Source organism: Pseudorasbora parva, chromosome 24, assembly GCF_024679245.1.
Source record: "Pseudorasbora parva isolate DD20220531a chromosome 24, ASM2467924v1, whole genome shotgun sequence".
Taxonomy (NCBI): domain Eukaryota; kingdom Metazoa; phylum Chordata; class Actinopteri; order Cypriniformes; family Gobionidae; genus Pseudorasbora; species Pseudorasbora parva.
The window spans coordinates 2229707-2253187 of NC_090195.1; the positions used below are offsets into that span (position 1 = coordinate 2229707).

General features: G+C 37.5%; 1 protein-coding gene across 1 annotated transcript in view; it reads left to right on the forward strand.

The window, feature by feature from the left end:
* The window catches only part of scn5lab (sodium channel, voltage gated, type V-like, alpha b), a 219226-nt gene that overhangs the window by 82509 nt on the left and 113236 nt on the right, over positions 1–23481 (forward strand). The window contains exons 9-12 of the mRNA XM_067435448.1: positions 14326–14467; positions 17158–17355; positions 21459–21626; positions 22609–22962. Of these exons, the coding sequence (XP_067291549.1) occupies positions 14326–14467; positions 17158–17355; positions 21459–21626; positions 22609–22962 (862 nt within the window). The remainder of the gene's footprint in view (positions 1–14325; positions 14468–17157; positions 17356–21458; positions 21627–22608; positions 22963–23481) is intronic.

The following is a 23481-nucleotide window of genomic DNA, read 5'->3' on the forward strand; positions in this document are numbered from 1 at the left end:
TTCTGAAGCTGTCGACCCCAAAAAATTACTGTATTACTCTATTACTGTATTTCAAACGTGACTCAGCCAATCAGAATTCAGGGGCGGAGCTATCCATGTTCTAAAAGTGACACATCTGAGTGTCCAAAGAACATTTGGAAAAGGCTGCTAATGTATAACAGCTACTATAAAAGGCCATAACGGATCTAAGAGGTGGTCAGTGTTGAGTTTGACTAAAGTAAATATAGTTGTGTGTCTCTGAAGCGTCTGACTCAGCAGAACTGCATGTACAGTGTGAGTCAGTGGCCTTGATTAACTCACACGCCAATCAAGCCCTTGAATCAAGAGGAAGATGTTTGTGTCAACTGGGCTTCAACTGCTTTTTTCATGCTATTTAGTCAAATTAACTCCCTGTATTATGTTGTCATTTTGACCTGCAGTTCAAAATTGAGTTGTTGGAAATATTGGTGTGGCAATTACTCATTTAGGGTCTTTTTTTAAACTTAAAAACTGTAAGTTAATGGGTCAATTTAACCCGCATCTTCATAGTTAACCACAGAGCACAAACCCTAAATAAATGCAAATGAGCTGCTGCACTGCAAAAATAAAATAAAAAAATATTTTCTTACTTAGTATTTTTGTCTTGTTTCTAGTCAAAATATCTCAACATTTTGAAATTAAGAAAAAGTTATTAGACAAGTAAAAATTATTGTCTTACTTTGGGGGAAAAAAAACTCAAAATGAAGAGAGTTTTTGCTTAAAATAAGCAAAATAATCTGCCAATGGGGTGAGAGAACTTTTTTTAAGCAAAACTCACTTCATTTTGAGTTATTTTCCCCCAAAACAAGACAATAATTTTTAAAACAAGAAAATTACTTTTGCTTGTCTAGTAAATACTTGCTTTAAGTATTTTGAGATATCTGGACTAGAAACAAGACGGAAATACTAAGTAAGAAAATAATTTTTTGCAGTGTGATCCCTGCCTGTTCATTCAAGAAGAGAGTGGGACTTCAATATCTCGTTCAACCCCAACAGAACATGTCAGAAACTAACGGTGTTCAACTCAAACCGGATTCGGACGATAATGCCTACAGAACCAAAGAATATCTGCTGCAGGAAGAGAGAACAGGTGTAGTTTAGTATAATGGCGGTTTTAACTTATGTTGCTATCTTGCTTTCATCCACTGTTAGTCAAAGCATGTTTTATCGGACCCTGTCCGAATGATTGCCAACACTTTACTGAACTTTATGAAGTTTATTGCTTATCACACAAAAAATGAAGTCTGTTTTCAAGAGCTGAATAATGCATGTAGAAAAAGGCTAACCAAAGCAAAGTTCTGGGTTGTTATAGGGGCACCGAGACCAGATTATAGCATCTCAACTTGCAGAATTTCAGCAGAATTTCATGATATGTCTAGCCTGCCGTGGTCATACTCAACTCTAGTAAATGGTAAATGGACTGCATTTATATAGCGCTTTTAACAGACCCTATGGCCATCCAAAGCGCTTTACATTTTGCCTCACATTCACCCATTCATACACCGACGGCGGTGTCCGCCATGTAAGGCGCCATCCAGCTCGTTGGGAGCAGCTGGGGTTCGGTGTCTTGCTCAAGGACACTTCGACACTTGGTCAGGTGGAACCGGGGATCGAACCACCAATCTTTCGGTTTGTAGACAATCTACATGAACCACTGAGCCACTGCCGACCCAGCCACTGCCGAGCCACTGCCGACCTAGTCAGAATATGAGTCTGATGCTCCATTGGGCTGTGATTATGGGGCGTGTTTCAACCCAACCAGGAAAGACCTCGATTGGACAGACCTACAACCAATCAGAGCAGCGGAGCGACACATCACATTAGTCGGCAAATGTCAACAGAACTCAACTGCACTGTGTTGCCAAGTCTGCGGTTTTCCCACCGGTTGTTTTCCATGTCCGTGGGTTGAAGCGACCTCAATTATGTGATATATAGACCCATGAATGCCAATTTTAGCAGCAACCTTGCCAAAATAAGACACATTTTACCCCCCAAACGCCATTTTTTTCCTGGAGAACCCCCCGAGAAGCTATTATTTAGGGCTAGTAGTTGGTGGGATTTGTTGTAAAAACTTGGCAACCCTGTCTGCACGCACGCTAGAATAAACGATCTTTTCTGGTGTTGTAAAAAAATAATTTAAGGATACACACAGTACTTACCAACACGATCATCATTTCTGAGAGAAATAGTGAAGGTGATGCAGATACGAACAAGCTCTCCGTTTAGGATTAGAACAAATATAATCCTTTGATGACGTGATGATTATGTTTCTGCTGATCATCTGTCCGTCATCGGCTAAAGCCCGCCCTGATGATTTCATTGGTCAGTTTCTGTTCAGGGATAATTACTCCCGAATCAAGTCCAGACCGAACCGCCCGAGCTCAGATGTTGTGGGCGGGGCTGAGTTCAGCTGGCATCCAGGCTATGATATGTCCCCTTTAAATACAGTTCATAATTTGACTTCATGTTTATTTTGCTGTTATGTGTGAGAAGTATTATTATTAAATGTTAGATTTTTTTGTGAATTATATTGAATCAAATTAGGGTCAATTTGACCCATGACATGAAAATCGTACCCATAGTTCAAACGCAAGGACGATTTTAACTAGTAAATTTAATAAATAAACAGCGAGTAACACACTGAATTAACTATCAAATTTAAAAAAGAAAAAAGACAGACATAGTATGTCAAACACTCCAATAGTTTTATTAGAAAGATTATTAGAAAATAATCTTTAATGTGTAGTTGAAACAAAATGTATAAAGCTAGAATCTGTATTTCAGTATTGAATACATATAATAATCTCGCTCTCACCTTGCTAGTGTGAAACAGCTGAGAGGAATGTCTGCGCATATGTTTGCTAATTGTATATGAGTGTGTGAGAGCGTCGTATGGCATCTGCCTGTACATTACCGCAGTAAAGCGCCTGCTCTTGAGGGATTTGTACAGTATGTGCTCATGGTCATATCTCTACTTACATAAACTCTCCCTTTGGGAACCTCAAGAATAAACATGTGGGACAGGAGAACCAACTGGAACCATCTCTGACACTCCACACCTGTCTTTGTCTGTTCAAAACTCATAATAATAGTTAATATAGGTGCTTATGTACTGCTTTACAGCTCGTCTGATTAATAGTTTAGTCTTTTTTTTAGCAAGTAAAAGTATTTTAGTGTAATTGTACAAATTTCCACCTTCAGCTTTAGCACCAGTCCATCTTTTTGCTGTGAAATTAGATTTTTTTTTTATCATGTAAACGTCAGAATAACTTTGACATTATGATCATCAGACTAAAGCAAGGTTTATTTCATTTGTCAATCATCTTTGTATTGCATTGCATTATGTTTTAAAACTCATAAAACTAAGCATATAATAATATCATCTTACTAAGACGTATTATTGGGAGACATTGATATTATATGCAGTTTATGTCAGTTGTTATAATTGCATATTTTTGCTCAGTTTGGGCCTCTGAGTAAAATTACGCTTTTGTCTTCCATATTCTCACTATATGAGTCGAAAAATCTTGACGAGATATTATAAAAAACATTAAACGCTAATGCAATTTTGCTTTGATTTTTAAAATAATTGTTCTCTAAAGGTTCAATATAAAATTGAAGCTTGTTTCTGCCACAGAAAAAAACATTTTAAAAGATAATTGTCACTTTTTATCTCACAATTGTAAGTTTACACCTCACAATTTTGACTTTTTGAGAGTCAGAATGGCGAAGTCAGAATTATTTATTATGTACGTTTGTTAATGAAACTTGCCAGAGAACTTTCCGCCACAGAAATAAAAAAGGCAAGTGCGACTTTATATCACAGTGTATAATAAAAAAAAGATCTCATATTTATAATATAAAAATAAATAATAAATAATAAATAATAAATAAAAATAATAAATAATAAATAAAAATAATAATAATAATAAAAATATATATATATATATATATATAATATATATATAATCCATTTATATTTAAATTTATATCAAATATTTTTTAATTAGTTTAAAAATATTTATTAAAACTTTAAACAAATGCTATTGTTTTATTAATTTAACTCTGAGAGAAAGTAAAAAAATAGTCAAGTCACCTTTATTTATAAAGCGCTTTTTACAAGTCCAATTGCTTCAAAGCAGCTTAACAGTGTTAAAGGAAGTGTTTGTAGGATTGTGGCCAAAACTGGTACTGCAATGACTTTCAGATGACTGTAGAGCGGTGTATCCCCCTCCCCCTCCCCCTGACTCAAGGTTGCCAGATTGGCTGCAGGATCAGCAGAACGTTTGTAGATCTACAGCTGTGGGAACTAGAGCAGATCTGGCAACCCGAAACACTACTGACTTCATGATTGGTCGATTAGGTGGAGGGCGGAGCTTCAGGCCAAAACACAACATGACATCATCAACATCAGATGAGGGCTGCAACAACAACTTTATAATGACAATATCCTGGCCGGACTGCTGTTGTCAGTGATATAATATTTGAAATGAACGTCTAGTGACATATCAAGGCCATTTTATGATTCATTGAAATACATTTCTAACATACAGTTCCTTTAACAGGAAAATAATTCAGTGATGTTATCAGCTCAGTTCAGTTCTCATATAGTGTCATATAGTATAGAGCGTCTGGAAAGTTCGTCCTCCGTCTCCGGCAGCTGCTCTCATTCTATGATGAATCAAATGGATAAAAAAGCATTATCTTAAAAGCGAGTGCTAATCGATAATGTGATATTTCAAAATCCAGAGCATTTTTGCAGTGGAATATATTGAAGATGTAATGGAAAGTGCACGACGTTCTCTCTGAGTTATTGTTCCGCGGATGTGAAGGTCTCGCTGCCTAATGGGCCGTTGGTGTGAATTACGACCCGGCCTGTAGATGTTGATTGTAACATCTGGCCGAAGCCGGAAAGAGACAAAGGACAAATCCGTCTGTCTCTCGCAGTGATAACAGGCCTCAAACAGACAGACGCGTGTCCACCTCTGATAAAACAGCCCTTGGAAACTGAGACAAGCGTTTGTCTAGTAGATGAGATACAGGCCTGTTAAACAGATCCCGGTTCATGAGGGTCAAAAACAGAAGATTCATCAGCGTTCGGAAGCTACCAGTGATCCAAAATGATTACCCCACCATAATCTTGGTGTGAGATTTGACCCACAAATCAGCTTTGAAGCCCATATCAAAAACCTCTACATCTTTCTACAATCTCAGAAATATTGCTAAACTCCGTCCAACACTAACCTGAGCAGATGCTGAAAAGCTGGTCCAAGTCTCCTCCAGACTGTAACGCACTTCTCATCGGGATCCCTAAGACTTGCGGTGTGTTCAGAATAGTGCAGCAAGGATCCTGTTGAGAGTTTGAAAATTCGATCACATCACACCCAATCTCCATTCACTTCACTAGCTTCCTGTTTCCACCAGGACTGAATATAAGGTCTCCCTTCTAACCCACCAGTGCATCGATGGAAATGCCCCTCCTATCTGAGAGAACTACTCACACCTTCAACTACAGCTTGAACAAACTCAAACCTCCTTCATCTTCCCCAGACTGTTTGTGTTCAATCCTCAAATAAAGATTCAAACGGTTATGAATCAGTGAATCGATTCATGATTCGGATCACGTGTCAAACTGCTGAAATCACGTGACATTTGCGATCTGAATCATGAATCAATTCGCTGATTCATAACCGTTTGAATCTTTATTTGAGGATTGAAAACAAACATGGAAGAGAAGACAATGCTGAATAAAGTCGTAGTTTTTGTTATATTTGGACCAAAATGTGTTTTGGATGCTTCAGGCTACGTCTACACTAATCCGGAAAAATTTAAAAAAGGATTCGTCTAAAAACGCTCTGCGTCCACACTATCATTTTCAATCGTTTTCCAAAAAATGTTAATCTACACTGAAACGTCTGAAAACGCTTACATCCCCATACTGCGCATGAGCAAATCCAAGACGCTTCGACTTGTGTCATTTACTCTACTCGTTTATTTACTCTTTGAAATTTTGCTGCAATTTCGAGAAAAGGAGTTTTTTAAAGCTCCACTGTGTGATATTTCCCCCCATCTAGCGGTGTAAAGGTATATGACCATCCAGTGAACATTAGTTTCTGTTCCTCTCAATTCTGATTTCGTTTTAACTCCTACGGTGGCCGATTTAGTCCAAGATTAACATGGCAATCCCCCTCTTCACATTCGACACGGTGCCATCGAGTGTTAAAACGCGAAAGGCGAAGCTTGAATTTACGGGTATGTCCCTCTTTGGCTACTGTACTTTCAAGATGGAGGAGCAACATGGCGACCGGCATTCGAACCCCTCACCCGTATGTGTTTTCAATGGCATATTATAAACTTACCAGAATACTTTATTACTTGAAAGAAGTAAATATACATTAATGAGCACATATATTTTTTAAAGAACTGAGTGTTTTTAGCTAAGAATAAACTAAAAAAGTTACACAGTGTAGCTTTAACAGTATATATAAACTGACATTTATATTTAACAAGGCTGTCAAAACTGAAAGCATACAAAACAACTGCTGTACAATGTTGTTCACCATCTTGGCTGAATTGGTCATATGACTGCATCACATGGCTAAAAATGCGTCATAGTATTAAAAAAGCCTCCGTTTTCACAGTCCACCCTACGACGTGAAGATGGCGTTTTCAAATGTATCAAAACGATATACGTTTTTTAATTGACTTAAAACGCTGTCTCAGTGTGGACGGAAGGCCAAAACGGAGAGAAAAATATACGTTTTCAAATGAAAACGTATTAGTGTGGACATGGCTTCAAGAGTGCGATCATCACGTGACATTGGCGATCCGAATCATAAATCGATTCACAACCATTCAAATCTTTATTTGAGGATTGAAAACAAACGCGGAAGAGAAGCCAATGCTGAATAAAGTCGTAGTTTTTGTTATTTTTGGACCCAAATGTATTTTGGATGCTTCAAGAGACTCTAATTAACCCACTGATGTCTCATATGGACTACTGTGATGATGTTTTTATTCCCTTTCTGGACATGGACAGTATAGTGTGCATACACTTGCATACGCTCTCGGACTAAATGTAAAATATCTTAAACTGTGTGTGAAGATGAACGGAGGTCTTACGGGTGTGGAGCGACATTAGGGAGAGGAGTTAATGACAGACATTTCACTTTTGGGTGAACTAACCCTTTAAGCACATGTTTGAGCTGCTTTAACTTTAACTTTAACTAAACGCTGCCGCAGGGTTATTGATGAATAATGAAGAAAAGGACCATGTTACTCCTTTATTAGTGTCTTTAGGATGGCTACCAATACATGTTAGGATACAGTATAACATTTTAGTATATGTTTTTAAAGCACTGCATGGAATGGCGCCTGAATATTTAGTTGAGCTTATTAAGCCCTATAGTGCAGGTGTAAGTCTAAGATCAGCAAACTCGTTTCTTTTTACGTCTCAAAATGAAATGTGATCGTCCTTTCTGTCGCCTGTCCGAGATTATGGAATAGCCTGCTGTTGGATGTTAGATCATCCATAAATCTAAATGTTTTAAGGTCCGCTTAAAAACATATCTGTACTCTCTGGCATTGGATGTTTTATATTTTGTCTTGTTGTATTGTTGGTTTCTTTTTAACTGCAATGTGCAGCACATTGGAACTCCGGTGGTAGTCTGTAAGGTGCTATATAAATAAAAAAACGAATGAAACGAACAAACTAATGAACTATCACATCATGGACAAATGTTGTCATATAATATCTAATAAGGATTCGTTTCTATTGTTTGTAATATAAAACTAATGTAAACGTCTCCATCGGTGTTATATAATATACTCCACTGTCTGCTAATATTGATGTATCAATATTTTTGTCGAGGACATCAACATGTAATCATTGACCTTCGTCTTCACACACAAACACTGGCCACTCAAGCCCAATTCTATCACTCAGTGATTTTCTTGGAACGGCAGACATCTCGATTGAAATGTCGTCTCGTGTGTCGCAGTAATTATAGGGTGTTGGTGCACATTCATTAAAACAGGAATATTAATAAACTGCGATTAGGCTGTATTTTAAAAAGCACTATATTTGACCTTACTGAGAGGTCACTCGCGTGGAGCTGAAGGTTTACTCAAAATAGCTCAGTAATATAAAACCAAATTTAACAGACTAACAGCGTAATGAGCTTTTAATGGTCAGATCTGTTAGTCATCAAAATAGTTCATTTGCAGCATCATCTGAACCGCATCTGTACTTATATTTACACACACACACACGCACCCGTCTATTGTAGTATATATATAGTATATTATAGTGTGTGTGTGTGTATATATATAGTCAATTGTAGTATATATATAGTATATTATAGTGTGTGTGTATATATAGTCAATTGTAGTATATATATAGTATATTATAGTGTGTGTATATATATAGTCAATTGTAGTATATATATAGTATATTATAGTGTGTGTATATATAGTCTATAATAGTATATTGTAGTAAAGTATTGTAATATATATATATATATATATATATATATATATATATATGTGTGTGTGTGTGTGTGTGTGTGTGTGTAGTCTATTGTAGTATATTGTAGTAAAGTATTGTAATATATATATATATGTATATGTGTGTGTGTGTGTGTGTGTGTGTGTGTGTGTGTGTGTGTTTGTACAATATATTACAATATAATTTATATATAGTATATATTTACATACATACATACATACATACATACATACATATACACATGTATGTATGCGTGTATATATATACATACGCACACATTATATAAACACATATAATACTAAATAAAAATAATGTTGTATATGCTCTAATGTTTGAGAGAAGCACATGTGTTTTTGCTCTGAAAGAGATGATATTGTTATCAATATGATTAATATCTCCACGTGTAGGTCCTACAGCACGAGGCTTTTTTCGAAGCGGCTGTTCCTCATGTCAGAGCGTTTGTTTCTCTTGTTCGTTTATTTCCCTCGGGGATCAATTAAGTCAATTAATCCAGCGGTCTTATTTTAGCCATTGTTAGTGCAGCTCTGGTCACCTTGTGAACCTGAATGGAAACCTGAGTTGAAGGCTGACGGCGTTTTCAAACAGAAGCGTTCACCTCGCTTCACCTCTCGCTGTTATATGAGGCTGAGTCTCGCTGCCGTCTGTGGAGAACAGGACGGGCTTTCTGCCGACCCTCCTCCTATAGGATCTGCTGGACAATTTGTCAAAAGAAAAGTTTGGAAAACAGTGATTTTACTTAGTCGCTCCTGGTATCTGATAGGGCTGGATGATATCGCAAAAACATTATATCTCTATATTTTCAGCCTCATGACAATATTCAAAATATATATCTTGCTCTGAAAATGGATTTTGTCAACTGTGTCTCTTGGAGGGTTTAATAACAAGTACATTAAAATCATGATGATACTAACAATTTTGCTTTTATGTTTTATCATCATGAAAAAAAATCATGAGTATTTGTTATATTCTATTTTATGGTCATATAGAGAAGATTACGTGCTTATCTGAAAGGCAAATAACTCAACCTAAATAAATAAGTACAATATTATATATTATGAGAATATATATATATATATATATATATATATATATATATATATTTATATATATATATATATATATATATATATATATATATATATATATATATATATATATATATATATATATACATACATACACACACACACACACACACACACACACACACTATAGTGCTTTTAAATGGATTAATAATAAATAATAAAAGTTTGTTTACATAATATGTGTGTACTTATGCCATGTAATTATTATGTATATATAAATACACACACATGCATGTATATTTTTTCGCTTTTTAAAAAATATTTATATTTAAAATATTTATATATAATAAAAATTATATAAATTTATCATGTAAATATTGTTAATTTTATACATGAATGAGTGTGTATTTATATATAAATAATATTGTGATTAATATATATATATATATATATATATATATATTAATCACAATATTATTTATATATATAATTATATATACAGAAAAGATTTAGATTATTTTAATAATAATAATAGTATATTTATATTAATATTAATCACACAATATCTATATTTTTAATATAAAAGGAATTTTTTTGTTATTGAATATTTACTTTTTCTTAAAAAAAACATTAAATTAGAATATATTATGATTAATATTATATATGCACAAGCAGAAAAAAGAAAAGAAACAAATAAACATCTCCAGATATTGTTCAGACCTGATGATATGTTTAATCTGCCCAATCTACACCCAGTCATTTCAATCAGAAAAGAGTTTATTCAGAGAGGACCATGATGTCAAATCTAATCGTAAACGGTGTGTTTTTTCCTCCTGGCTTCAACCAAACACAAGCCCTGGTCATCCGTATGACTTTCCCCATTGCATCAGCATCATCTTCATACAGTAAAGCAGCGCTATCTCTCTCAGTGTCTCTGTTACTGTATGCCGTTATAGTGATACGGTTAATCTCGCCTGTGTCAATCCGGTTGATCGGAGCCGCCATCTGATCCCGGCAGAATCATTCAGAGATCAGACTCCCAAAGGAAGTAACCTTGAGTGCATCTTGGCTCATAACAACATAACAGTTATTCAAACAGGGCAGCGAAACAGAAACAACACACGGCTCTGCGTATTGGTTTACACACACGGCACCAACAGAAATTCCCAAAGTCCATCCGCCCCGGCCGCGTCTTTCTCGGGAGTGCAGAGGGACTCTCTAGCGCCCAAAATAGACCATGTTAAAATGCTTTGTGTCCCGGCAATGCAAACCCAGCTGCCAGTGTGCTGAGAGGGGCTTCTCTGACAAATTCTCCAAGTGACTCAATGACAATACTTATCCGTGATGTGCATTGCAAAACATTAAATTATAATATATTTTATAATTTAGCCGAGATCCGGTGTTTCTCGTTTCCCTCAAAACAAGGCTCACTTTAAAGCAACATCGCACAAGACTTGTTTTTAGAGAATATTCTTTGACTAAAGTTTTGTTTTGCTTTTATTTATGATAAAGACAAGCAAAAGTAATTGTCTGATTTAGGGAAAAAATAACTCAAAATGAAGAGAGTTTTTGCTTAAAATAAGATAAATAATCTGCCAATGGGGTGAGAAAAATAATCTTAAAACAGGATTATTTTTCTTACCCCACTGGCAGATTATTTATCTTATTTTAAGCAAAAACTCTCTTCATTTTGAGTTATTTTTTCCCTAAATCAGACAATTACTTTTGCTTGTCTAGTAAATGTTTCTTAATGTAAGAATATTTAGACATTTTGATTAGAAACAAGACACAAATACTAAGTAAGAAAAGCAGTTTTTGCAGTGAACAAGAAAAAAGTAATACAAGATTCATTCTCTGAAAACAACTATTGGTATCTCAGACAATGTTGCTTTTCATGTAAATTGATCTTGTTTTTAAAATGGTTCATTTTATGTCAATAAAATACCTACATAATAATAAAATAAAATGTTAACAATTGAACTATCATTTAATTTAATTATTCTTATATTTCCCTGTAAAAACAAACAAACAGATGAAATGTTTTTAAAAGCTCAGTGAAATAATACTCAATACTGATTTTTTCAGTCAATAATAAGTGTCAGCTGAACTTTCACTTATTTTTTTTTTCTGATGAAGTTTGCTGTAAATAGTAGTGTGGGTCGGAGAGCATGTTCAGACATCGTGTGCCCACACAAGAAAGGAAACCACGGTTGATATCAGTGCGTCTGGGGTCCGAGGGCCCCTGTCCAAATCGAAATGAAGTGGGGCCCGTCCATTAGCACGTCCTTCAGGGACACGGCGAGGTGTCTGAGTGCGATAGAGCCCGTCATCCGCACCCTCACACTTTCAGCATGCCAGCCTGCTGAGAGCCAGTCGCCGCCTGCCCGAATGGAGCTAGACTGGTAAAGGACGGCTGGCAGGGGCCTTAGAAACGGGCACAGATGCGAACCGCTGGCGCCACCAGCCTCTCAGTACCACCATGCCATGACTATTAGTCATAGATGAAGTGTTCAAAGATCGCTCACCTTTGGACATCACGTCTCAGTTTAAAAGTTCAAAAAACCCTGATGAAGTAATTATAAGCAATTTGATGCCATTAAAGAAGACCTTAAAGAAGAGTTAATGCTTTCCTTAGTGTGTAATGCTGCTGTTTGAGCAAAGTTCCAAAGTCCATCCAAAGTTCCAAATTATCTCAATTTCCACCAAAGTTCCAAATATCTAAAAATTCCCTCAAAAGTTCCAAATTCTCTCAAAATTTCCTTCAAAGTTCCAAAGTCTCTCCAAAGTTCCAAATCCCTCCCAAAGTTCCTCCAAATTCTCTCCAAACTTCCAAAATCCCTCCAAAAGTTCCTCCAAATTCTCTCCAAAGTTCCAAAATTCCACCCAAAGTTCCTCCAAATTCCCTCAAAATTTCCTTGAAAGTTCCAAAATCCCTCCAAAAGTTCCTCCAAATTCTCTCCAAAGTTCCAAATCCCTCCCAAAGTTCCTCCAAATTCTCTCCAAAGTTCCAAATCCTTCCCAAAGTTCCTCCAAATTCTCTCCAAAGTTCCAAATCCCTCCAAAAGTTCCTCCAAATTCTCTCCAAACTTCCAAATCCCTCCAAAAGTTCCTCCAAATTCTCTCCAAAGTTCCAAATCCCTCCCAAAGTTCCTCCAAATTCTCTCCAAAGTTCCAAATCCTTCCCAAAGTTCCTCCAAATTCTCTCCAAAGTTCCAAATCCTTCCCAAAGTTCCTCCAAATTCTCTCCAAAGTTCCAAATCCCTCCAAAAGTTCCTCCAAATTCTCTCCAAACTTCCAAATCCCTCCAAAAGTTCCTCCAAATTCTCTCCAAAGTTTCAAATCCCTCCCAAAGTTCCTCCAAATTCCCTCAAAAGTTCCTTGAAAGTTCCAAAATCCCTCCAAAAGTTCCTCCAAATTCTCTCCAAACTTCCAAATCCCTCCCAAAGTTCCTCCAAATTCTCTCCAAAGTTCCAAATCCTTCCCAAAGTTCCTCCAAATTCTCTCCAAAGTTCTAAATCCCTCCAAAAGTTCCTACAAATTCTCTCCAAACTTCCAAATCCCTCCAAAAGTTCCTCCAAATTCTCTCCAAAGTTCCAAATCCCTCCCAAAGTTCCTCCAAATTCTCTCCAAAGTTCCAAATCCTTCCCAAAGTTCCTCCAAATTCTCTCCAAAGTTCCAAATCCCTCCAAAAGTTCCTCCAAATTCTCTCCAAAGTTCCAAAATTCCTCTCAAAGTTCCTCCAAATTCCCTCAAAATGTCCTTGAAAGTTCCAAATTCTCTCCAAACTTCCAAATTCCCCCAAAGTTCCTCCAAAGTCTCTCCAGACTTCCAAATCCCTCCAAATGTTCCTCCAAATTCTCTCCAAAGTTCCTAATCCCTCCCAAAGTTCCTCCAAATTCTCTCCAAAGTTCCAAATCCCTCCCAAAGTTTCTCCAAATTCTCTCCAAAGTTCCAAATCCTTCCCAAAGTTCCTCCAAATTCTCTCCAAAGTTCCAAATCCCTCCAAAAGTTCCTCCAAATTCTCTCCAAACTTCCAAATCCCTCCAAAAGTTCCTCCAAATTCTCTCCAAAGTTCCAAATCCCTCCCAAAGTTCCTCCAAATTCTCTCCAAAGTTCCAAATCCTTCCCAAAGTTCCTCCAAATTCTCTCCAAAGTTCCAAATCCCTCCCAAAGTTCCTCCAAATTCTCTCCAAAGTTTCAAATCCCTCCAAAAGTTCCTCCAAATTCTCTCCAAAGTTCCAAAATTCCTCCCAAAGTTCCTCCAAATTCCCTCAAAATTTCCTTGAAAGTTCCAAAGTCTCTCCAAACTTCCAAATTCCCCCAAAGTTCCTCCAAATTCCCCCCAAAGTCCCTCCAGTGAGAGTTCTTTTCTATATCAGTGTCACTGTTTGTGAACTCCCTGAAACATCTCCATAGTAGTCTTGAGTTTTCTTCTGTGAACCAACACGATGCAATATTCCTCATTATAATAATTCATACACAGAGTAAAGGGGCGGAGCCTGGTTGAGTTAGTTAGTCTTGTGTTGAAACTGCCGGGTATGGTAAGGGACGGGACATTTACCAAACACCAATCACAACACACCGCTCCAGCCGACCATCTGACAGGAACTAAACAGAGTTACTGACAGACTGGGATGATAGGAGCCGCAACAATGGAGAATATGAGGAATCATCAACAAAACCTGCTTTAGTAGAACACAAAATCGGAAAATTTGAAACTGTGTAATATGGCCTCTTTATTTCTCTTTTCCGCAGCAAATGTCCAGATGGTTTTGAATGTTTGAAGACTGGACGAAACCCAAACTACGGCTACACCAGCTTTGACACCTTCGGATGGGCTTTCCTCTCGCTGTTCAGACTCATGACACAAGATTACTGGGAAAACCTCTATCATCATGTCAGTATTCCTTCTGTTCTCGCTCATTACGTGACATTCAGTCGTCAGTCGAGTGTGGTTTAATGTTTAACATCTGCCAAAAGTTCCTAACATTTCCTCTAATTTAACTGAGATGCATGTGCACTACCATTCAAAAGTATTGAAAAGAAATTCATACTTTTATTCAGCAAACACCTGTTTCCAAAAATATGAACCCGTTTCAACATTGATCATATTCATAAATGTTTCTTAAGCATCAGATCCTCATCTGAGAATGATTAGTGAAGGATCATGTGACACTGAAGACTGGAGTAATGATGATAAATTCAGCTTTGATCACAGGAATAAATCACACTTTACTATATATTACAATAAAAAACAGTTATTTTAATTTGTAATATTTCAATTTTGTTTCTGTTTTTTTCTATATTTTTAATCAATTAAGTGCAGACTTGGTGAGCTGAAGAGACTCTTTCAAAAACATTATACATTCTAAAAAGTGCTGGGTTAAAAACAACCCAAGTTGGGTTGAAAATGGACAAACCCAGAAATTGGGTCATTTGAATGGGTCCGGTTACTGGGTTCAAACAACCCAATTTCTGGATTTGTCCATTTTCAACCCAACTTGGGTTGTTTTTAACCCAGCACTTTTTAGAATGTATATTAATTGTGTGTGTGTGTGTGTGTGTGTGTGTGTGTGTGCGTGTGTGTGTGTGTGTGTGTATAATAGGTCTGCACGATTTGGGGAAAATATATAATTGAGATACATAAAATGCGATTATTATTTAGTTTATTATTATTTTATTTTTTTTTACCAATTAAAAGTGTGTGTATATAACATTTTGTTTACATATTGATATGTCTAATAATAATCATTATGATTATTATTACTGCTAAAAAATATTTTTCAAAATAAGTAATATTACCATTACAATAACATTTTCATAGTTACAAATTAAAAATAGTGTCAGAATATATAAAACAATATAATAATGCCAATACTAATTAGTATTAGTAATTATTATTATTGTAATATTTTACAGAAAACGTATACATTTATTATTTTTAAAGTTTTTTTATTTATTAGTGTTATTTTTCTTCTTATTTATTACCCAAACGTTTAATTCATACTGAAGGCCAGAGGGTGCCCTCGAGCGGAAAACGCCACATTTGCCATATGAGACATCAGTGGGTTAATTAGAGTCTCTTGAAATACATTTGGGTCCAAAAATAACAGAAACTACGACTTTATTCAGCATTGTCTTCTCTTCCGCGTTCCTGAAATAAAAAGTCAGACGGTCATGAATCAGTGAATCGATCCATGATTCGGATCGCCAATGTCACGTGATTTCAGCAGTTTAACATGCGATCCGAATCATGGATCGATTCACTGATTCATGACCGTTTGACTGCTGAATAAAGTCATAGTTTTTGTTATTTTTGGACCCAAATGTATTTTGGATGCTTCAAGAGACTCTAATTAACCCACTGATGTCTCATATGGACTACTGTGATGATGTTTTTATTCCCTTTCTGGACATGGACAGTATAGTGTGCATACACTTGCATACGCTCTCGGACTAAATATAAAATATCTTAAACTGTGTGTGAAGATGAGCAGAGGTCTTATGCTGCGTTCACACCGCACGCGAATGACGCGAATAAATCGCGCTATTCGCGCAAAAGTTGGACGCGTGAACAATTTGAATCCATTCGCTTCATTCGCGCGTGACATTCACTACACAACAGACGCAAATTCGCGTCATGGGAGGGGGTTCTGCCAGGCAGCGGCAGTCGGCAGAAGGACTAGCCGAGTTAAGGCTGATCTCGCCGGGGTTGATGAGCGCTGAGCTCCGGTGATCGCCCGGTCTCACACCTCCGAAAACACCAGATCAAATTTTCAAATAGGAGCTCTCTTAATAAATAAATCACATATTTGAGCTTTAAACAACTTCATTCTCGCCTGAAAAACTATTAAAAGTACATTTTGTGACACAATACAGTAGTATTTGTAAATTACTCTGGCCTCGGGGTTTCCCTATGGGTTTCCCATCAGTCACTTCACCACGTGACAGCAGTAAGCAGGCTCCTCATTGGTTAACGCGGCGGGAATATCCGCCAAAGTTCAGATTTTTCAACTTGAGCGATTTGCGTGTTTTGCGCGGTTTGCGCGAATCGCGTTCAAAACGCTCAATTCGCGTGATCATTGCCGCTTTCATCGCGCCGCAGAATGCCTATTCGCATCTCTGCATTGACTTAACATGTAAATCACTTGCGCAAATCGCGTCATTCGCGTGCGGTGTGAACGCAGCATTACGGGTGTGGAACGACATTAGGGAGAGGAGTTAATGACAGACATTTCATTTTTGGGTGAACTAACCCTTTAAGCTTTCATAATCGCACATTACCCAAATCGCGATTGCGGTTCGATTTCCATTAATCGTGCAGCCCTAATATATAAACATCAAAAATCTTATGGACCACAAACTTTTGCATGGTAATGTATGCATAAATTAATATTTTATTTCTTTCTTTTCATCCATTCACTTTTGGCTGATTTTGGTAACCGAGTTGAGTTTGGCCAAAATGATTGATTTTTCTGCCTGATCTTATTAGAATCTTGTGAAAAGATATTGCACATCTCCAACAACAAACGATAAAGCAATTAGCAAATTATTGCAATGATTGGATGCTATTTCTGTGATGCACAGACGCTGCGCTCTGCGGGAAAGGCGTACATGGTGTTTTTTGTGGTGGTGATCTTCCTGGGCTCCTTTTACCTGGTGAATCTGATCCTCGCTGTGGTGGCGATGGCCTATGAGGAGCAGAACCAGGCCACCATCGCCGAAGCCCAGCAGAAAGAGCAGGAGTTTCAGCTCGCCATGGAACAGCTGAAGAAGGAACAGCAGGTACGTCGGGGTCACCATCAGCCACTCGGTTCTCAACTCACTTCCCAAACGAGGGCTCATGACTCATTAACTCATTAAAGGAAGTGTATGTAAGATTGTGGCCAAAACTGGTACTGCAATGACTTTCAAATGACTGTAGAGCGGTGTATCCCCCTCCCCCTCCCCCTGACTCGAGGTTGCCAGATTGGCTGCAGGATCAGCAGAACGTTTGTAGATCTGCAGCTGTGGTCACTAGAGCAGATCTGGCAACCCGGAACACTACTGACTTCATGATTGGTCGATAGGTGAAGGGGGCGGAGCTACAGGCCAAAACACAACATGACATCATCAACATCAGTTGAGGGCTGCAACAACAACTTTATAATGACAATATCCTGGCCGGACTACTGTTGTCAGTGATAGAAGTATTTGAAATGAACGTGATTTATTAATGTCTAGTGACATATCAGGGCCATTTTATGATTCATTGAAATACATTTCTTACATACAGTTCCTTTAAATAACATAAAAATTCATAAATAAAAGGGGTCCCCACTGAAATCAGCCACTCGGTTCTCCATTCACTTCCCAAACGAGGGCTCATGAGATGATGGAATGCCAATAACGCAATTCATGAATAAAAGGGTCTTTACAAGTAATTAAAATGAAGCTGAATTTGTGATAAAGCTTAGTGCAGTTGTCAAATCAAATAATTTAATTAAGAAAATAGAAAATTAAATAGACGCTTGAATTTGAAAGCTCAAATATTAGAAGCATAACTTGTAGTGTAAAATAAAAATTATATTATTGTTTTATCACTAATTTATTAACAGTCTTAATTTTTCATTGTTACTACTACTAATATTAATACACTCTAAAAAATGCTGGGTTATTTTAACCCAATAATGGGTCAAATATGGACTAACCCAGCAATTGGGTTGTTTTAATCCTGCGGTCGGGTTAAATATTTCCTTAAGACAACCCAATCCAATCGCTGGGTTAAAACAATCCAATTGCTGGGTTAGTCCATATTTGACCCAACATTGGGTTGTTTTTTTACCTAGAATTTTTTAGAGTGTAATACTACTGATCTTATTAAATTTGATTGGGTTCTTAAAAACAATTGTGTAATTGTAAAGTGGACTGAATTAGGGTTGCAAAGGGGCTGAACATTTCCAATAGTTTCAGAAAATTTCCCCAAAAATCCTGGAAAGTTTCCAAAATTCTGGAAAGTTTGCAACCCTAAACTGAATTCACTTTAATTGCAGATATAAATCATCAATCACAGTTTAAAACAGCACTAGGTAACTTTTCAACCTTCATAATATATTTTCAAGACTCTTGTGATGATAAATCGACTTACAATAGGCTGAATGACCCGTCTGCCATAGCCTGATGGGGTCTGTATCGTTTTTAGTCGTACTTTTAAACTTCGGGTTTCGGGTAGTAACCCGAAAACAAAGAGAACTACAAAATTCGACTGCTTTACGGCATATACGTCACTTCCACCAACACACACACTTCCTTACATTCGGACGTGCGAGCCCAACTTTGTTCGTCGGAAAATATAGTCATGTCCGAAGCAGCAGAGACAAATAAGAAAGAAAAGGTTTTGTTGGTGGAAAGCAATAAGAGGAAACGAAAAAGTGATGGGATTAAAGGCAGGACGAGGATCAACATGTGACCAGCGTTTGCTCGTCGGCGTGAGCTGAAGGAGGCGTGCCCGACCGATGCTGTCCTGCTTGTTGCAGTGATTACCGACCACTCAAACATTGAACTGAAGTATCATATAGATTCTGTAAAACGCTAACCAATAGACTACTATAATGACGCTGGCTTATAAACCTCGTAAAAGCATCGTGATTATTTGGCGTTTGAAAAAAAACCCCACATGAAATGATATTCATATAACATGCTGAAACATGCCACTGACTGTACCTGGGATGAAGACATTTCACACGCGCCGCCAGAAGAACACCTGCATGTGAACTCCTCCTGCAGTGTTCAGGGGAACTGTTAGTGATGCGCGGGCTTTTCCAACCCGCGGGCCACTTTTATGAAGTTATTTGGCCCGCCCTGCACCACTGTATATATTTTTACAACCCGCCCGCACCCGCGACCATTAAATAGCCATACGGGGTCCGCCGGTTTATAAGACGACCCGCGCATCACTAGTTCAGGGCTATCATGGGTGTCATGTCAACAAATGCACGCGCGGATCCCTGTTGTAGGATGACAGAGGTTACGACAGTAGTAGAGGACAACATTTTTTCCCAACTTTAGGGGGACCCCGAGAGCAAAAGTTACCCAGTGCTGCTTTAAATCAAAATATAATTTCAATACAATCTGCAGCCCTATATATCAAAAACTCTTTCAAATAAAGACTAAATATTGTATCTGTTTACTTGCATGTCATGTGACCATCAACCAACATCAGAGAAACGTGAGCATGAGAATGTTTTTAAATTATTAAAATATGAATATTAAACGTTTTATGTCTAATGCCGGGTTCAGACTACACTATATTTTTGTCTGTTATGATAGTGATTATGCTATTTTGACTTAAAATGTCAGGGACTAAATGTTGCTTCCCGACCAATCATTGCTTGCCGTCGCTATCGTCGTTCGTGATGTCACTGAGAAGGCGGAGCTTTTGGAAACAAGGTCGTAATAAAATGGCTGCGAACTGGCGTGTTTTATACTGGCCAGAAAGCCCCAAAAAAGAAAAAATTCCAACAGTAATAATACCATCGTCGCTCTTTCGCTCAGCTACTTTTAAAAGCTGTGTGCAGAAGAGCTTCTGTGCTCCTATTGGTCAACGAATAATTCACCCTTCACCGGCAGTTTGATTGACAGGCGATCTGTCCGACAAAGCAGTTGGAAATTTGTGAATAGTGGTCAACCGATATCTGCCGATATTTGGCATTTTTAAAATGTATGTCATGTCTAACAAAGTCTGTAAACGTTTTCAGCACCACCTGTCAAAATAAAAGACCTGCTTCTAACACATCAGCCAATCAGTAAAACATATTGGCCGATGTGTTAGAAGTGAGACTTTTATTTTGACGGGTGGCGCTGAAAACGCCAGTGCCTGATCGCACATCTTCATTTGTTTACGGCCCGTTAGACATATCTAATAAGTTATCATACAGACCCGTTAAACAAAGAAAGTAAGCGGTTTGCAAAAAGAGTATATCGTTTGCTTTTATATTATTAGCAATGGAAAGGCAAACAATAGGCTATGATAACTTTCTCATTTACCGTCAACATTCAGCTAATATGCATCTATATCGTTAAAACAAATCTCTGAATATCCAATAAACATATAATTTCACAATCCTCTCAGACTGAATGTAACTCAGCCATGAGTGTTTATTTTAAAGATTAACTTATTAATTAAATACTATTTAAAATAAATATAAATTATGTATATTATATAATCGCACATTGATCACCCGAGATATTGGCATCGGCAAATAAAAAAACAATATCGGTCGACCACTAGTCGACACTATTACACACTATACAGAGATACAATTATTGATTATGCGTGTATTGAGAATAATTGTACTCATTCACGCAGGTTTTGTGCTCAAACACCAAAAGTGCGCACACACAAAGCTGCCTGTAAGCTATAAATTGAGCTCTTTTTGCTGCTTTTTGCACTTAAACAGTCCAACACAAAAAATAATTAATGCGATGGGATGTATTCACGCAAACACAGTCAGTTATGCTTTAAGTGAATGTAAACAGTTGAGAAAGAAAACGTATGTGTAACTGTAACGGATCTGTGCGTCCGCTCTTAAAGTAACAGTAGCCTAATATTCCTGCATCCATGTTATGAGATAATAATAAAAATATCTATATGGCAGTTTTACCAATGGTATCGATGTCAAAATTGTGGCCAGTGAAAATGCAGAAAGGCCAGTAACTTTGGAAAACCACTAGCCACAGCAAAACAGTTCAAATCAAACTCTTACGACACACGGATCGGGCTGAAATCATGTAGTCTGAACCCGTCATAAATAGTTCGGCTGACCGAAAAGCTTATGAATCCCTGATTTAAGCAATAACATATGCTATATTGTGATTATAGCTACAGCGTTTTGTCCGGTGTCTCTCAGGTTGCTCAGAAAGCACAAGAAACAGAGTCCATCTTGACCGCCGATGTGTCGCCGTTCTCCTCACAATTCAAAGGGAATCGGGACCGGAGGAAAAGCTCCAGGCCGCTTTCGGAAGGGATGACAGGAGATGATAAATCAGCCAAGCTTGACACTATCGAGGGGATGAAGGTGGATTTGTAAAATTATGTCATTTTTTACCATACTTATCTGAAAAAGCCACACTGCAAAAAATGCTCTTCTTATTTAGTATTTTGTTCTTGTTTCCAGTCCAAACATCTAAATATTCTTAAGTCAAGATACTAGATTTACTAGATAAGCCAAATGACATAAGTCAAGTGAGTTTTTGCTTGTTTTTTTGCTTTTTTCCCCCCAAAATGTTGAGGTTTTAGTTAAAAAAAAAACTTTAACTTCCACCCACCTTATTGAAAATAGACATGAAAATGCACTTTCCAAACTTAAATGGCTGTAATTCAAGAAAGCATTGGAATATCCCATATGAAACAAAAATATATTGCATTATATTGGAAAATATCATGTAATACATTAGGGAATATATTCACATATATGGGATTTAATATTTATGTTCTCCAATATATTGTAATATATGAAAGCGGCAATAATTTGTATATTTTGCAATATATTACAGGAATATATAATATATTGTATAATACCATCAATATATTATTCCATGTATTTACAATATATTATAATATATTTCAAGTAATATATTGGTAAATATATTTTCCTTTCGTAAGGGATAAACCTCAGGTTTGGTCTTGTTTTAAAGATAACACAGCAGATTATTGTTGAAAGCAATTAAAAATATATATATTATGCATTTTTTAAAGCATTCATTCGATGAAAAAATGATCTGCCAATGGGGTGAGTAAAATAATCTTGTTTCTGTTTGGGACGAAAACAAGAAACACAATTTCAATCAGAAACAGGATTATTTTTATCACCCCATTGGCAGATCATTTTGCCGGTTTTAAGCAAAAACTCACTTCATTTTGATTTATGTCGTTTTACTTATATAGTAAATGCATCTTGATTTAAGTATTGCTAGATATTTAGACTAGAAACAAGACAAAATTACTAACTAAGAAGAGAGTTTTTTTGCAAGTGCTCTAATTTCTTTCTTCTTTTCTAGCAAACACATTCTTTGCTGGTCCGCACGCTCTCCTTACGGGCCAGACGGGAAAGTCAGGTCAGCATCTTCAACTTCCGGCCGTCGAACAAAGACTCGGAGTTGGATTTCGCCGACGACGAGTTCAGCAATCACGGTGATTCGGACAGTCGAGGCGGGTCTCTGGCTCTGCCGTGGAGCAGGAGACGGACCAGCGCTCAGAGCACATGCAGTCACAGCTCTCAGTTCTTCTTCCCCAGCCTCAACATCAACGGAAAACTGTTTGTGGCCATGGAGCAGAACGGGGTCTCGGGACAGGGCCCGCTGTCTCCTCTGCAGCTTCCCACCTGCACTATGGAGAAGGTCAAAGAGGAAAGCGTAAGTGACTAGCGTTTTCACACCTGAAAGTCCGCACCAAGGTCCGTGTTTTGATACATTGCATCCATTTGGTTAGTTTTGGTTTCTTTCACATTGCAGTTATGCGAGCGCATTAAAGAACTTAAAATGATGCACTGGCGTCCTGTCGTCATCACATATGGTTAATGGACTGCATTTATATAGCGCTTTTACCAGACCCTACTGCCATCCAAAGCGCTTTACATATCGCCTCACATTCACCCATTCATACACCGACAGCGGTGTCCGCCATGTAAGGCTCGTCCAGCTCGTTGGGAGCAGCTGGGGTTAGGTGTCTCGCTCATGGACACCTCGACACTTGGTCAGGGGAAACCGGGGATCGAACCAACAACCTTTCCGTTTTATAGACAACCTACAGGAACCACTGAGTCACTGCCGCCCTATGTGGGCTGCATCTTACAGTTTTTTTTCGATTGCTTAAAGGGGCGGTGAAACACTCAGTTTCAGTCAAGCTCATGTCAGTCTTGAGTACCTATAGAG